Source organism: Scomber scombrus, chromosome 12 (assembly GCF_963691925.1).
Source record: "Scomber scombrus chromosome 12, fScoSco1.1, whole genome shotgun sequence".
Lineage (NCBI taxonomy): Eukaryota > Metazoa > Chordata > Actinopteri > Scombriformes > Scombridae > Scomber > Scomber scombrus.
This window is the reverse complement of record NC_084981.1, coordinates 19,119,667-19,136,429: the sequence shown is the minus strand read 5'-3', so window position 1 is coordinate 19,136,429 and position 16,763 is coordinate 19,119,667. Positions and strand designations below refer to the sequence as shown.

Below are 16,763 nucleotides of genomic sequence, written 5' to 3'. Positions count from 1 at the left end.
AGCTACAGCATTTTCCTGACTTAGGCTGTCACATTTCACTGCTGTTCTCTTATATCATAATTTATAACACAGTCAAAATGATCCTGATGGCCTGCTGAGATAAGTGTTGTGGCCTGCTGCAAATATCGTCTAAAGTGTACCATGGTGTCCAACTCCCAGTTTCCTTACCCTCTCGCTGTCTCTCTGTCTCTTACACACTTCAGCCTCTCATACACCCAAACATGCATGCACACACACACACACACACACACACACACACACACACACACACACACACACACACACACACACACACACACACACACACACACACACAAATATGCGTGTGTATAGTCATCTGTCTCCATTGGAAGTAACTTTGCACAAAGAAGCACTTGTCCTGTGATCTGCCGTGCTCATTTGTCAGTTGTGCAACAGCGAACAATCCAGCACTCAATAACCTGGTGGCACAGCAGTGACCTTGAAGATGTCTGTTGATTTAAGTAATGGTGACATGTAGAATCCTCTTGTATATACAAGTAGCACTGTAGGTGACCCAGGAAATGTTTTAATCCTGTATTTACTCATGTACTGAGAGCTCTTTCCCTTCATTAAAATCTTTTCTCTTTTCAGCAAAATCTGAACTGGAAACACAGGAGAAGCAGCTAGCAGATACTCAGAAGATGTAAGAGCTTTCTTCACCTTTAGCTTCTTCACCTGCAGTCACTCTCATTCAATTTCATGTTTCTACACTGTCTTTTCTCATGCGTTCAAAGCCACGATCCCAGTTGTGATCCCCATTGTGAAATTGAAAGTAAAGGCAACATAGAGTATACAATTCATTACAGTTTGAAGTGATATATTCGCACTGCAGTGAAGAAATATAATCTTGCTGCTTTGTCAATATTTAGGACTCCTGGTTCCTTCAGTTACATGGATGGTGCAGGCCGTCATGCCAGGCCTTCAGTAGACGGGAGGCCCCCTTTGCCGTGTCTGTGTTGTTTATCTAAGCGGAGCGAGAGTAGACAGCCTTGGCTCCAGGCTTCTGTTACTGCTGGCGAGGAATGTGTTCCTATAGCACACTCCAAACAAAGAGACCCCAACCTGTCCACTGTATTGATCCACTGCAAATGGGCCACCACATTTAACACTTTAATGTGTCATCCGCTGCCATGCGCGCTCTTTCCTTTTGCTAGATCTGTCTTTAGCTTGTGGTTGTACATCTTTAACCTCTTTCCTCGCTGATGCTTATACACATACTGTACAGTAAATGCGCGTATATGTACACAGACTTACATGGACACACTGTGGATACACACCAGGGGGAGGGGTGACAAAGCTGAACAATGTATATGCTACATATGAATTTTATTTTATTTTGTGAAATTAATCCATCAGGGAAAACCGAATGGCTGTGTTGCTTTTGTGCCAGTAATTGCGTTTTGTGTTCATTGTTGTTCCCTGAAATGCACAGTCATCATTGTTTTGTGTTTTTTTTATGTTACTCTACTATTAAATCTCTGAAAAAGCATATTATTCCAAGATTAACTTTCATATTTTGCATATTTGCTTAGCACTGCAAAGTTTCACAATAATCGGCGTAGGTTTCTCTAATCTCATGTTGTAATAGTTTGGTCTTGAAGTAATGTTTTTGTTCTCCTTTTCTCAGCTTCTTGGAGTTGAGCGTGTCCTTCTCAGTTAAACCCAAGTCAGGAGAGAAAGAAGTTTCTCCCAACACTTTTTTCTCTGTTTGGCACGAGTTTTCCACAGATTTCAAAGATCATTGGAAGAAGCACAATAAGCTGATGTTGCAGGCACGGTGAGCATATGATATAAGACAAATTTCCTTCTTCAGAATGTGACATTATACTGACAGGACTCATGTCCCTATTGTCCTAAAACTAAATCCTGCTGAGACATCAGGGTTTTTTCATTCATTGTATTTGTGGCTTTTTGAAGAGAAGACCACTTTCTGACCTTTTTAAAATGTCATTACAGATGCACCAATGTTCCTACATTTAGAATTTTCCCCAAGCGTTAAGTTCCTGAACCATTAATAACTTACAGCACATCTCGTGCTCACTGAAGATCCTATCAGATTCATTCAAATTCATGAAGGGAAAAGAGGTTAAATGACCCAAATCTGTGTCCTCAGCCCAGTAATGAAAAGAAAGCATGCAGCATCCAGTTAGCTTCCAGTGGTTTGATGAATATAGAGATACTATTGCGTATGTTAACAAAAAGCAAATTGGTCCATTATGCCATATAAAGATCGAATTGTGATATGTATTTTTAAGAGAAGCAAAATGTTGCAAGCTTTGCTTGTTCAGTAGGAAAGAATGAAAACAAATCTAAAAGCATTAACTCTTTGCCATAGGCAATCATCCCAAATCTTACTCTGCTGGTTTCACTTTTAGACTCCAGTGGAAATGTAGACATTTATCCTCACCTACATTGTATGGCCATGCAAAGATGCAGCATTGGCACACACAGTAGTGTAATGAGTAGAGGCAAGATGTATGTCTATTGGTGTAAATTGTTGTACTCACTCAATGCCAACATGCTGATCATTTTGTCTTTTGGAAAGCATAAATGAGTAGTGACACTGCTGGCTCTCTCCATGCAGTAGTAAACCAGTGAGTCATTTCAGAGTAGGAGGACTGGCCATTTGACAAACCAAGATCATTGTGTTCAAATTCCACATGACCATAGTCTGGACGGTCTAGGCTGGAATTGTTGTTCTTTCTTGTCTTTCTTTTACATGGTGAAATAGTGAATTTCAGCTGTGTGAATAAGTGTGTGTCCATCTAATTATTTGCAATTGAGGTGCAGACAGTGAGTGATAGTTATTGTCTTTTTTTCCAGGGTGAAAATGGCTGAGGAGTGCTTCAAACAGGCTAAAGAAAAAGCTTCCTACAATGTCAAACCCAAACATGCAACTGGAATAGTATGTCTACTCTTCTTGTCTCGTTTATAGTATTGTATGGTCTCTTCTGCACAGTGAAATCTGCTCATTTGTCCCTTTTTTAGATATAAAAATTCCTTTAACCTCTACCAGCCCCTTTTTTCTTTCTTGTGTGCAATTTGTCTCTTCACCTAGCAGACTCTGTTCCATACAAACACCTCTCAGGGTGTTGAAGATCTCCTGTTGAAGTATTGAGATAAGTGTCAGTGCTACCACCTGTAACTAATGTAGACTTGTATGTGTGTGTGTGTTTTTGTATTCCACAGAAGGCAAAGCTGGGTCAGAAGATCTGAAGCAGAGAATGGAAAATTATCATCACCAAGCCTATTGCACAAGCACTGTTTGTACAATATGATATGACTCATCGGTCATTTCTACAACATTTATTTGCTTCCAGTATTTGTTTTCAGTTGATTTACAATTGTTGTTTATTGTGACTTGGTCCAAAGTGGATATTATATTGTTTAAAAGTGGAATGGAAAAAGGCATTCACAGCCACCAGTTGATAGCACTCCAATAATTAAATGAAATATTGCTACCAAAAGACATCCTTAAGCTGAGATGATTAAATGTAGTTGAGTCATTTGCCAGAAAATGCTCACTGCAGTCGGAAATGTGTAGCAACACCATATCCATGCTTTCTCTATATTTTATAAGCCATATGTAGCCTATTTTCTTTTTTTAGTGCAGTTCCCAATCCTAGTTCACTAGGAGGACATTGCTCTATGTATCGCCCTCCCTCAATAAAGAAAAGCACAGAATTTTATAACATTTGTAATCCGGTAGGTATAGATCATCTACCTGACAGAAAGTGCCTTATTGCACAGTGGAGTCGTCAAAAGAGTGCTGTATTACAGTGACATATCATCCGTAATTAAATGTTATATGTAAAGAAGAAAAACCTGTTTTACATCGGCTGAAACATGAGAAATTTACTTTAATCTAGTCTGTTTCAGTAATGATTGATACTGTATCTGTTTTGAATACAGCACCTCTGTTGTTAAATTTTACTTTTTCTTCCAAAAAATCCATGCATACCTAAGTGGTGTGATCTGATAGAGACCTGCTATAGTTTTATTCAGCAATATTGTCAACTTGCTTTTTGTTTTAAGCCAAATCCTATGCAGTTAGTTTTGCCTTTCCTACTTTGTGAGAGTATGTGAACACCCATACGCTAATGGAGCAATAGGATCATGTGATGTGATGTTCATGTGCAATACCAACAATATGTTTTTGATTGAATACCTTTGACCATGAAAAAATATATTTATTGAATAAAAGAAATTACATAAATTTTTAATAAAAAGTCTGCCGTTGCTGTTTTTTTTTTCTGCTTATCAACTGTCCAACGGTCAAATTTGGTGGTACAGAACTGCATGCACTCTAAACACCGCTGTTGTTTTATATGAAATAGATTTAATATACTTTTCACATACATACTTACACACATACATAAAATATATATACTGTATATATTGCATTGCACCTCCATTACACATGCTGCAGTATGTTTTTTTCTACTGGCTAGTATACTCGTGGCAAATCTGTACAGCCAGTTTTGTGTCCAAGCAGGTGGATGCCATTAGTCCTTGTGTTTCTTCGTGTTTCTCTAAATCTTTTCCTTGACACCAAATTGTGTATCATTTGGGAACCAAAGAGTTCAAGGAAAAGAAACAGAATAACGGATACAATACTTGTAAAATACAGTCAGTTAAAGTCAACAGCTCCTACAGGTGAAAACATGATCTCTCGCAGAGGAAATCCATAATTTTTTATGGTTTTCAAACTCAGAGGTAATTCCTCTCTAGTGACAAATGTACAAATAGGAAAAACTTGCTCACTGTTGAAAACTGGCTGCTTCATCATTAGTGTCTCTTGCACAGCCATTTGAATCAGTCTCTTTCAACAGCATCAACTTGCCAACATGGCTGCAATTCTGATTAAATCAGTGTTGAACCTTTGTTTTAATAATACCAGTTCCATGTTTCAGGTCAGTCCTTGTTTGGCAAAATTTGTGAATTTCGGGTTTTGACAATACTCAGGATGTCATTTCAGTTTTAAAAGGCCTTTCAAGTCCTTCCTCACAGTTTTCCATGGCCACTCACATCCACAGACATGCAGCGACACTGTTTGACCCTCTGCACCTTACGGTGTCTGAAAGGAGGCTGTAGGTCTGGGCAGTCCAGCTGCACTGTGAGCTGTGTGATACGGTGTGGCCTGCAGAAGGAGCAGGACTGAAACGGTTCTTGGGCCTTGTTGTGGCTTTTTCTTCCAGAGCCCGAAGCTTGGCCTCGGTTCTGGCCCTGACCCGAGCTGGGACCCATATGGCGGGGAATGTAGAAGGAGTTGCACTGGCCATAGCAAAAGCGGTTGACCACAGTGCGGCTGCGGCAGCCCTCCTCACTGATAGTCTGACGGAGAGGCTGGGTCTTGCACCAGTCTCTGCGGAGGTAGCGGCGCTCTGTTACCACCAAGGCCTCCCGGCTGGAGGATAGCACCTCTGGTTTCTGCTGCAATAGCCGGTGGTGACGTTCTGAGGACAGGTTCCCTTTGGTCTTGTATGGAGATGGGATTGATCCCTGAGGTCGGGACTTTTTGGTCTCTGCTGTGATGCAGAGCACTCCAGCCAGTATGACTGGGATAGTTATTTTCCACAGCATTCTATAAAAAGAGAGACACACATTATGCATTATATGTTAAAAAAAAAAATAATAATAATAATTATAATCTAAAAGATGGTGTAATAATAATTCAGGCAATATGTAATGATACATGACAGTCATACAATTCCGAACATGACATTAAAATTGACAATCATGTTAGCAAGTGTGTGAACGTGCATTCATGTTGAACCACCTTCACAGTCTAGCCTTCCAGGCATCATTGAGGAAATGAATCCATCACAAGGGCCCCCATTTGTCAGCATCTCTGTGTCATTACTTGTATTTGCTTTCCTCTCGGCTACGCAACTCTTCCAAAAATAAACAAAGCCCTGCCATCAAAGGATGCACTTAAACACCCATAACGAGAAGGGGAAGTTGATTTTATTGGTCCCGTCACCGGGTAAAATAATTAGGGCTTTGCTTACTTTAGTCATGAACTATGCCGCAGATATGTAAACAGGCATTAGAGAGGCCCATCTGCATGTTATTAGGGGAAGAGTTGGGGAACTCTACAGTACCCTCTGGGAGCCCGCTCTTCTACTCTTTGGTGATATACTATAAAGCAAACTGAGAATGACCCATAGTGTCCCTGATAACCATATCATGCTAGCATCATAAAGGTAGAGTATGATCTACAGAAATGATTTCTCTGCCATTCAGGACAGAGTATCCGCCCGTGTGCATGCTGTCAGTATTTGCGCCAGCACATTTTTGACCATCACTCAAGCATCTTTTCAGCAGATGTTGCTCTTGACAAGCATTGCATGACATCAAGTCAGAAATTCTGACAGAGAACCAACTGCCTCAAGGCCATTGGCTGCTCTTATTCACAGGCTCCTCTTTGCTGTGCAAATTTGTATGTTCCCTGTCTTCCTTTCCTGGGCCTGCAACTCACTCTGACATGGAACAAATTACTTTATCATAATCCACTTTGTTTTTTGCCTCCTTTTTTCTGCCCTTGACCCCGAGGTCATAGTAGATTTGGCCGAGCTGGACAAGCACTCAAGTCTGTATATTAGTGTCCCAGCAGCACTTGCCATAAGCTAGACAGCAGCTGTTTGTCCATCCAGCAGAGACATAGTATGAATTCTTACCGGACCTTTTCTATAGGATTTTTTGTGGTTCGAGTGATATTGAGTTATGTAGATGCGGAAAACCTGCTTAATTTTTTTCTTCGAATCTGATTTCCTTTGAAATCAGAAATGTGTTTTTGCTTTTTTTTCTTCCTCATCAAACCTGTGCAGGAGGGAACTATTTTCTGAATTTGTGCACTCTCGTCCAAGAAATCAGAGGGTACAATACTTACAATCAAGTCTATTTCTAAAAACATGATATTTTACATCTGAGGAAAAACCTCATGTCCTGAGGAAAAATGCATTAGGAAATTTTTCAACATCACAGAAAAAAGAATTATTATTTTGCCAAAGGTATCTCCTAAGATATCTTAAAAAATTCAGTTCAGATCTGTGCTTCTTCAGCAGACACACAGTTTTGCATGCACACACATAGTGTACTTGAAAGCCAGCACACACGCCGCCAACGCACACCCATCATAAGGTTAGAATAACTAAACCAAAGACTCCCGCTGGGTCCTTCCACCACCTACTGCATCAGGGAGTCATGACCCCACTCCATCTTCCCATGATCTACCTTCCATGTACAACACAGTCTCATTTGTCTTTAGCTGCACCATCTTATTCCTGCTGACTGAGTATTTAAATGTATGAACCCCTGGTCAGAGGAACAGGCTCTGCTTCTGTGTTTCACTGCTCTCCAGCTACCCATCGCTTACCCTGTGACACTAGTGAGCTACAGTCTGCAAAGCCCCGGGGACTTTGGAGGGATGACCTGACTGACTGTGTACATACGTAGTGCATGACAGATGGCCTATGGGCTGCAGGCAGCAGCCGGGCTCCCTCTCTACTCTCAAACACGGCCTAAGTATGATAGCACTGGTCTTGCCAAACTATACTCATCAATCTCTGCAGCAAGACAAATTGCGGTTTTGGGGTAGGGACTCAGGGTCTTTGGGGGAGCACTGAGGTGGATGGGTGGGCAGTTAATGGTTGGGGTTAGGAGATAGAAGGAAAGGAGCTGAAGAGATGGTGGAGTTTGGGACAGGGGGTAATGATAGTCTACAGATGACCTACTGAGAAACAAAACCAACCAACCAGCTTCATGTATAGGATATGTCCTCTTCCCACAACTGCATATCTCTCCGCAAGCTGTTTGTCTCTTTAATTCTTTATTTCTCCATATGTCTCTCTCTCTGTCACTCTATCTGTCTGTCTCTCCTTGACGCATGCACTAATCATCGCAGAGTCCCAGAGACGAAAGGAGACTGTGGTTTTCTGTGTTAATGCTGAGACAGAACTGAACCGGACCTTTCTGTCTGCTAAATACTAATATTGTCCACAAACACAGCTTTATGTTTTACCAGAACCACAAATACTTCGGGGACATGCTTCAGTGAACTGTGGCAGACCTTGGTTCCAAAATTCAGACCTCTAATGAAATTACAAATACCAGAAACAAATACCACAGAGACGGCTGAGCTAGACACAAGCCTTTTTGAAAACAGCTATTATCATCAGTGGGAACTTATGTTTTGTTTTTCAGAATGGCATTATAATACCATGGTAATGTTTTGTGTCTGGATAACAATGGGTCTTTTTTCCAAATCTCAAAGTGAAATGAAAAAACTAAATTAGTCATGAAAATCTCCTGCGTAGCTTCGAAATATTTTAGTACATCTGTTATTCAATTATTAAAAGAAATGGAAAAAGAATCCTTTCAAGACATTCAAATTTGCACACACACAGATGTACTTCCACCAAACCATGTGAAACGTCTTCCCAGCATGTCTTCAAAGGCAGGTTAAAACAAACAAAACCTGATGCCTCAATTATTGGTGCGTCAGAAAGTCTCATACACAGACTGGTAAGTGCAGTTAATTACAGTAGAACTGCATTTAATTCACCGTGCAGCTCAAACCTCAATCACACACGGATAGCCACATACACACACGCTTGCACTTGCACACCCATACGTGACAACACACGTGTGCGTGCTCTTGCACACACACACACACACACACACACACACACACACACACACACACACACACACACACACACACACACACACACACACACACACACACACACAGGATATAAAGAGAGAGAGAGAGAGAGGGAAAGAAGGGTAAATGAAATGTTTTCACTTGAAGCCAATTACACAAAGAGGAACCATGTCATTATCTGCATTTGCGGATTGTATTTTCCCAAACTACGTTCGGCTGTTGGCTCATTAACAGTTGGGGGGTGGGTCAGGGGGGCTCCTTTGGGGGGGCTTTGCTGTGTAAATGTGTCTAATGCCACCATTGCCAGGAGGTTGCTTTAGGCAGTTTGGGCAGCCATTTGTCACCACAATCCATCTTGATAATGACTAGCAGCCCAGATATAATGCTTTCCAAGTTAAGTACTGACAGGAATGTAAGGCAACTCTTTCGCCTCCGCAACATAAAGTGCTTTAGTGGTGAATGAAGGGCAATTAGAAATGCTATGATAGTACAGCGTTTCTAATTTCAAACCAGGATGACACTACTTAGCTGCAGCGATTAACACCACCTTTCATTTTGACTCGAGGTGGAATTTGTTTGTTTAAAACCCCTAAACATACAGTTTCCTCCTATTTGTTTCCCATTAAAAACTAATATTATATTATTATACTGTGGCCAGCCATTTTATACACATTTGGTGTGTATAAAGTAGAAGCATGAGTTTGTAGTGACTGGCCCATCAGCATGTCACTGCCTATTACGGAGTCTAGAAGTAGTTCTTTAAAAACCCTATTTTTTTCTCAGGGAAGGTGAATGTTCTGTTAGTTAAAAAATGTTTTCATCTTAACAGAAACAGCTGCCACAACTGACCCAAGTGCAGTATTACACTGCCTATTTAATCCACTTTCCTCAGTGATTTCTTATTACCTGTCCATGTGTAAACTTCACATGTTGTTAAGGCTTCTATAAAACACCAGTTTTACTATCTTTAGAGGCTTACAATGAAGGGTTTTCTGTTACTAAAGAAAGTGTAATGTGTCTTTGTGCTAAAGCCGCTTTGACATCAGAGTGGACTGTACAAGGTGGTGCAGTCACCGGAGCTGTAAGAAGGATCAGAAGGCAAACTCCCTACCATTCACTGCACGCATATTGTAGGAACACACACACATGTTCGCACACCAACTTGGATACACATCAGTATACACATGACTACACACTAATGACTCACAAGTGAACATACAAAGACACACATACACAAGGATATGCACCTGCACACATGGACAGAGAGAAAAAGAATAGAGATTATTTTGTAAACATAGAATACAGGTTTTTAAACATCATTATATCTCATTCTCTCTTTTTTAGATTCACTGGAAAAACTAAACTCTTAATCTCACTGAGACGTACACTACAACAGACTGTCATCACTCGCTAATTCTCTCACTCACAACACTAATTCCCTGAAACCCCTAGCCACTAATTATAGTAATTTAGTAATTTAGTAACTTTTATCCGGAACACCTTACACTGCCTTGGAGGCGTATATTTTTATTATGGGTGGCCCCAGTGGGAATCAAACCCTCACTGCTGGCAGAAATACTAAATAGCAGCACAACTACTGCTGTTCAAATTACATGGTTCTGCGCTTAGTCATTCAGAGACGTAGTGAGTCACTTAGTCTCACTATTGCAGTCAGTTGCTTACTGCCCACTTGTTTAAAGCACTCACTTGGGATATGTTGAATCAGCACTCAGTGATCTACACTATAGACTGTACCAGTGCATTGTTGTTTCACATGTATTATCGCTATTTGTTCACCTACAGTACAAATAATGTTCAGCACTGATAATTGTAGTTTATAGTCCTAATTCAGCCAATAAAGTGGAGTAATTCCTATGTCCATATGTATCAGGTTACCTCAAGAGCTTTGTTTTTGTGTCAGAAGTGGCATTAATATGGAATTAGTGCATAATAGATTTAATGTTAGCTAACACTAAAACATCAATAAAAAGTTCTTGCAACTTGTAAAATAGTTTAGACTCTTAAATAAAGTGTTAAATAAGTGAAGAACAGTTCATGTACCTCTCACCACAGTGCACACCAGGACAGTAAGGTGTCAAGGATGCAGTCAGGGGAAGTTGTCCACCTTCAGTGGTCCTTGCGTCCGCTTCCAGGTTCTGGTTTCCATGGCAACATAATCTGTAGTATCCTCAGGCTTGTCCTTGCTCCTCTTTTTTTCTCCCCCACTTAAAGATTCAAAATCTTGGACACGATCAGTTTCCCATCTTCCTGTTCTAGTTGTATCTCTTTCTTGCGTTTTGTCTCTGTCTAGCTTTCTTTAGTTTTTTTTGTTGTTGTTCAGGTTTTATAGAGAAGCTCCAGGATTCAGTCACAGTAAGCCCATATCTTAGTGCTGTGGAGACTGTCTGTAGTCTGTCTTTGCGAGTGTTTGACTCACTGTAAAGCCTGCCTTAGTTTGAATCCCCACCACCCCCTTCCCTCCTCAAGACTGGGAGGGTTTTTCCTATTGGCCCTGGTCATTGTGTGAATCAAACCAAGCTTCACGTTTTTCATTTAAGTCTGCCCCTCTCTGTGTCTATGTTTCCTGATATTTTTCTTTGATATCCTTTTTTTATGCTCAGCCATCCATCATGTGTCAAACTGCTCAAAATGACAGCTTTTCTTTTGTCTTTTTTTTTTCTTTCTTAGGTTTTCTTTCCCTCCTTCTCTATTCGACATTTGCATTTCCATTTTTAGGAAGCGAATGACATTTTGCCACCATGGACAATAAAGGATGATATTGTGGAAGAAACAATGATCTCCTACAAAACCCCTAAATTATCCTTTCTCATTGGCACTGTAACCACATCACATTACAACCCATAATTTGAGCAGTTAGAGTCTACAATCAGATAAAAGCCCCAATCCATAAATCATTGTATGCATGTACCCTGACACACTGACAGGATGCTTTGAAAAATGCCACAATTCGCATTCCTTGTTGCAACTGAGACAATAATGTTTGTCTGTTCTGTGGCTCTTGCTAAGCTGACCACTGGGCAAAGAGACTGAAAACACTGACTGTCATTTCTGCCATCAAAGAGCTGAAACATCAACAGACCCTGCAAAACCTCAGACGGGTACAGACTGAACAATAACCCGTTTAGTCGACCAGAGGATGATGACACTTTTGCATGACAAAACTTCATTTGTCTGCAAGGCTCCAGGTTGCATTTTGCAGATCTGGGTTGAGGAGGAGTCTGCTGCAGAAAGGAGACAGATCCCTGCTGTAGGAAATAATTTATCACCCTCTAGTGGTGGAAAGAAAAAGTGCATTGCAAAAGCGCTTGGTTTCTGGCACCCCTGCAAAATGAAAGCTACACAAAATCTTCATTGCTATAGTGGCTCTGTGTGTCTGAAAAGTAAAAACAAAAAGACCAAGCCACAGTAACAGATAGAGGGCCAACTTTAATAATACAAGTAAGTAAAAGTGTCTTTAAATATGGTATAAAAATAAATGCAGGAGAGAATAACAAAGAATTATGTTCTACATAAGACAGGAGACAGCATTTTTGTAATTTTGAATGTGACTTTACAAGTGCAATGAAAACCGTATGTGCTAATTATTGTAGTGCAATAAAATAATGCAAAGCAAAAATAAATGCACAATAAATAATAATAATAATCATAGTATATATATATATATATATATATATATATATATATATATATATATATATATATATATATATATATATATATATATATATATATTTATATATATATTGTATATTCATTCTGCACAACACTTCCCATAGCGTGACAAAGCATCTGTGACCTCAGATCATGTAAAGCAATGACATTGGTTAGATTTATCAGTTTAAGCTGTCGTTTTATTTATTTTTTTCTATGTGTTTTTTTCTTTTTCTCTCTGACATCATTTGTTTCAGCTGGAAGTGAGAGAGGGGGCGCTGATCCAGTAGTTACAATGGAAAGAACTGGAACGCTGGACTGGAACACTGACGTTCTTTCAGTGACATTTTGCATCTCACCAGTCTGTCAGTGTCCTCACAAGTCCAACAATGCCTCCTTTTTCTGAGAATACTGGAAATATATCAGGTACTGTAAGAGGAGAGGGAAGAAGGAACATCCTCTCCATGGACATGCAACTTCCGGTGGACAACAGACGAACAGATGGCCCGTGGCTCATCACCTGGCTGAGCCAAGAGCGGATGGACAGACAATGATGACGAAGAGATAAGATGATCCCCCTCTCCATGTCCCAGAGAGAGAGTTGGCATTGATTTTAGCATGATGGCACACGACTGGTAAGCCACTTGGATACTTGTGGTCTCCCCTGTGCTGGGAGGAGAGAGCACAAGGCAGAATGAACAGGCAGAAAAGAAAATTAGGGAAATATGTAACGGGGAATGGGAGTGAATAAATACTTTTATGTTCTGGTTTAATAACTATAAGAGTAGCCATAAACATGGTGCAGGAATTGCACGCTCCACATTTCATGTACTGTATTTATAAATTTAAAGTGTGAGCTGAATGTAAATTGAACATTACTTATTTCATTACTTAGTTGACAGTATCGCCAACAGTAAACAAAACAAAAAAAAAACAATGTACAATGCACATATTTTTTTTATTAGACATTACCTGGAAGCAACAGCCTTCAGAACAAGTTCTTACTTTTCTGGAGGGACAGAAATGACACATTGGGTGAAGGATTATAATCATACAGATCATTTGGAAGACCATATATAAACTATAGTATGGAGCGAATAATGGTTTGCATGCCAACAATAGCTGTTCTGTTCAGGCTACCTCAAAGAAAGAAAAAAAGTCTGTCATCATCATCATCATCATCATCATCATCATCATCGTTATAAAGCCATTAGAAAGGCTCAAAAACTGACTGAATAAAGACTTGGGTAAACAGAGAAGAGTCATGTAACATCTTATTAAATGCCACTGCATTCACATTGTATTTGCCAGAAAGAAAAAATAAATGCATTGAAACCAATGTAGATTTTCTTCTTTTTTAAAAACCTAGCTATAATATTAAAATATTCTTTGCTGTAATGACAAGCACAGAAAGTGTAGGAGGTATGAGACAGAGTAGGTTTTAAGCACATAAATACACCTGTATAACTCTGAATTATTCATCATGTTATGAAACCCTATGTGTCTTTGCTATGCGTAATGGTTTCTATAAGCCCAGTAGGAGTCCTGATCAGCTACTTCATCATCCAGACAGCAGATTCTATTAATATGTTGTATTCACTGTATTCTCCCTGCCCCTAACTGATACTGATGGCATGTGGGTGCCACTTTGTTTGGCATGTTCTTTGGTTTGACCTGACACCTTTTCACCATCTCTACCAAATACTCTGCTGTATACAGGAATTTTATACCCAGCTGATATACCATACATTTCTGTAGGAGACAGAATATACTTTCCTATATATTTCTTGTATACTTGAACTTGCATAAGTAATAATCTTAATATTAACACAAAATCAAATAACTACATAATATTCAAGAGTTATTCAGAGTGCCAAATTTGTTTAGAGGTTAGAGAAGACCAAATTACAACCATAGGAACAGACACACAACTCCAATGGGGTGATGTTCTCTTACTGACAACAGTTTGATGAAATGTTACCTCTGGATTATGTTTTTGAGAGTCTGCATTTGAGATACTCTGCCCCTTGGTGGTATAATATTTCTGTATAGACTTTATTTAATTTATCATATCACCCTCTCCCCTGCAGAAGAATATGTGTTATTTTAGATGCTTGAAAAAGCAACTCCATTTCCACACTTGTTTTGTATGTGATGGATTACTGGGAATGGGCTTAGAGTGTGATCTAACAGACTTTAAAAAGGTGTGACTGCAGGTTCCAGGGGGGCAGGTTTCAGTATAAACATGATTGAAGAGTCTATGTGTATGTAAAATGATGAGGCTGTAAGCGAATGGAGTCAATTTAGGTGTTTTTACCTTCTTCTTGGCTTGTAATAACTCCTGATAGGCACTGGAACGGATGAAACGACTGTAAGAATCACTCTTCATCAATTTGTAGATGTGTTCCTGTTGTAGAAAAACATAACATGAAAATAATGCATACAAAAATCAGACACAGGTATCGCATATTGTTATAAATAAATAAAATAATTCCACTGACCACCAAAACAGAGCTGTGATTTATTAATTACCAGAAGTAAAGATGTTACTGTTGCATCAGTTGATATGGAGAAAAAGTTGAACTTTTTAATGCTTATCTACTTTTTAGGACCCATATATGAACCATTACAGAAGTTAGTTCGATGGATTTGTATAATTTGCTATTGAATCACACACCTGTGCATCCTCGAATGCGTAGCGTCCAGGGTCTTTGACATTCTGGGTGGTTTTGGCGTAGCTCTTGGAGTCAACATTGATGGCACTGGGAGCTCCGGGGGCCAGAAACTCCTGCCAGATCTCCTGAACTCGAGTTGGAACTTCTCTGATGGGACGCTTCTTTAGTTCCTGGACTGCTAGCCAGAACCTACGGACCAAACACAACAGTAAAAGACAGCATCCTTTTAGTATAGAAAGTTTGATACACAAGCTCTGGATCACAAATTGGAAGTTAGGCACAGGTAAGAAGAAAGTATACAGAACAGACAGCCACATAACAATTAGCAAAGATAAATAAACTAGAAGGCCCACACTGCTACCGTTCCTGAATATTATCCATTGGCAGTTGGTAGGTAACAGATTCATTCATGTTTCAAAGTCACAAGACCGAAAACTGGTACAGTGATGACATCTTTTTGTTGAACAACGGTAAGGTCAGCTCAGCGCAGAGATTCCTTTCCTTTCCTCCTTTTTTAAAGGATTAAGACCATAAACTCTTTAGTGAACATAGACATTTGATATGCACACATTTCATTATTACAACTCAATATTTGAAGTGCGTGTGCAAATAATATAAATTAAAAGTTAACATTGCACAGCTTTATAATCTACAGTGAGCTGTAGAACAAAATGTACATTTTTAGGTCTCCGTGGAAAGGAAAAGAAATATGTGGATGTAACTGCAGCAGGCAAAAATTTTATGTTGTGCGTTACGCAAGAGCAACTCAGAAGAGACAGGTTTTAAATATTGGGCAGTTAAAGAACCTAATCACAAGTTCAATTTAAAAAAGTTAAGGTTAATAAGGTTAATAGTCCATAGTGTGTGCTTATTCTAAGTTTTAATATTACATACATACGTAGATTTAATTACAGGTGAGTTAAAACACTCAACTGATTGAGGTACTTCAATATAATTTAATTAGATGGACCACATTATCAGCTTTAGTCAGTACAGACATTTACCATGAGAGGGAGCACAGGAGCCATACTGCACAGTACATACTCTGTCCATTATTATGTGTTTGGTCCTTTGTGTCTGCATGTCTGTGTGTCCGTGTGTCAACATGTGTATCTGTCTGCAGCTAATCTCCTTATCTCCTATGAGCCTAATATTTTTTGTGCACATTTATGACTGTATGCTCGGGGACCTCTTGTGGTAGCAGTGATTCACAACTGTTGATAAAGTCCTTTATTCCTCTAAACTGGCCAGTAGGGGCCACAAGTGATCAACAGCTGCAACAAAAGGCATTTCCGGCAATCAGCTAGGCTATAAACAAGTTTGTTGTAAACCACATTTTTGGCCTTTGTCATGGCTCATAACTGACAACCATAGAAAACTTTAGTCTCATCTGGATCCAGAGCATCTGCAGATTAATTCCATATCCAATTTGTTATGATCTATTAAAATTAAGCACAATACAAACTGAATAACTCCCTGTTTTTGTTAGCTTCGCTGCCATTTTGACTGTAGGGGAGCTGGGAGGGACGACTGAGTGAAATGCCAGTTTTCTGTGTTTAGGAGGGGAGAGGAAGGTAGGGAGAGGTTTTATTGTGTGTGTAGTGTGTTACAACCAAATACTTTATGTAAATAACAACATGTTGTAAATGAATAACAATGTTTAAATTGAGAAGTTTGGACTTATCGCCCTGTTTATACAGAAAAGCGAAGGATGCTTGGTTACAATA

The 16,763-nt window shown here is 39.5% G+C and overlaps 3 protein-coding genes across 4 annotated transcripts in view; 1 reads left to right on the top strand and 2 right to left on the bottom strand.

The window, feature by feature from the left end:
• Nucleotides 1-3,237, top strand: part of fmn2a (formin 2a) — a 38,280-nt gene extending 35,043 nt beyond the window's left edge. The window contains exons 14-17 of the mRNA XM_062430295.1: nt 613-664; nt 1,649-1,798; nt 2,845-2,926; nt 3,211-3,237. Of these exons, the coding sequence (XP_062286279.1) occupies nt 613-664; nt 1,649-1,798; nt 2,845-2,926; nt 3,211-3,237 (311 nt within the window). The remainder of the gene's footprint in view (nt 1-612; nt 665-1,648; nt 1,799-2,844; nt 2,927-3,210) is intronic.
• Nucleotides 3,238-5,004: 1,767 nt separating this feature from the next.
• grem2a (gremlin 2, DAN family BMP antagonist a) lies at nt 5,005-10,812 on the bottom strand. Of its 2 annotated transcripts, none has more exons than XM_062430744.1 (2): nt 10,751-10,812; nt 5,005-5,605 (listed from the first exon to the last, which is right to left on the bottom strand). In XM_062430744.1, exon 2 carries the CDS (start codon nt 5,602-5,604, stop codon nt 5,026-5,028), a length of 579 nt encoding a protein of 192 aa, XP_062286728.1. In that variant the 5' UTR covers nt 5,605; nt 10,751-10,812; the 3' UTR covers nt 5,005-5,025. The 2 variants fall into 2 exon arrangements, with proteins under 2 accessions (XP_062286728.1, XP_062286729.1); XM_062430745.1 differs by lacking the exon at nt 10,751-10,812 and having other exon boundaries at nt 5,005-5,189; nt 5,253-5,659.
• A 2,537-nt stretch (nt 10,813-13,349) lies between these two features.
• rgs7a (regulator of G protein signaling 7a) overlaps nt 13,350-16,763 on the bottom strand; it is a 48,221-nt gene continuing 44,807 nt past the window's right edge. The window contains exons 14-16 of the mRNA XM_062430037.1: nt 15,039-15,225; nt 14,679-14,768; nt 13,350-13,370 (exon numbers count right to left, since the gene is read on the bottom strand). Of these exons, the coding sequence (XP_062286021.1) occupies nt 13,350-13,370; nt 14,679-14,768; nt 15,039-15,225 (298 nt within the window). The remainder of the gene's footprint in view (nt 13,371-14,678; nt 14,769-15,038; nt 15,226-16,763) is intronic.

Excerpts from the sequence above, each read along its gene's own strand:
- grem2a (XM_062430744.1), bottom strand. The coding sequence starts at position 5,604 with ATGCTGTGGAAAATAACTATCCCAGTCATACTGGCTGGAGTGCTCTGC.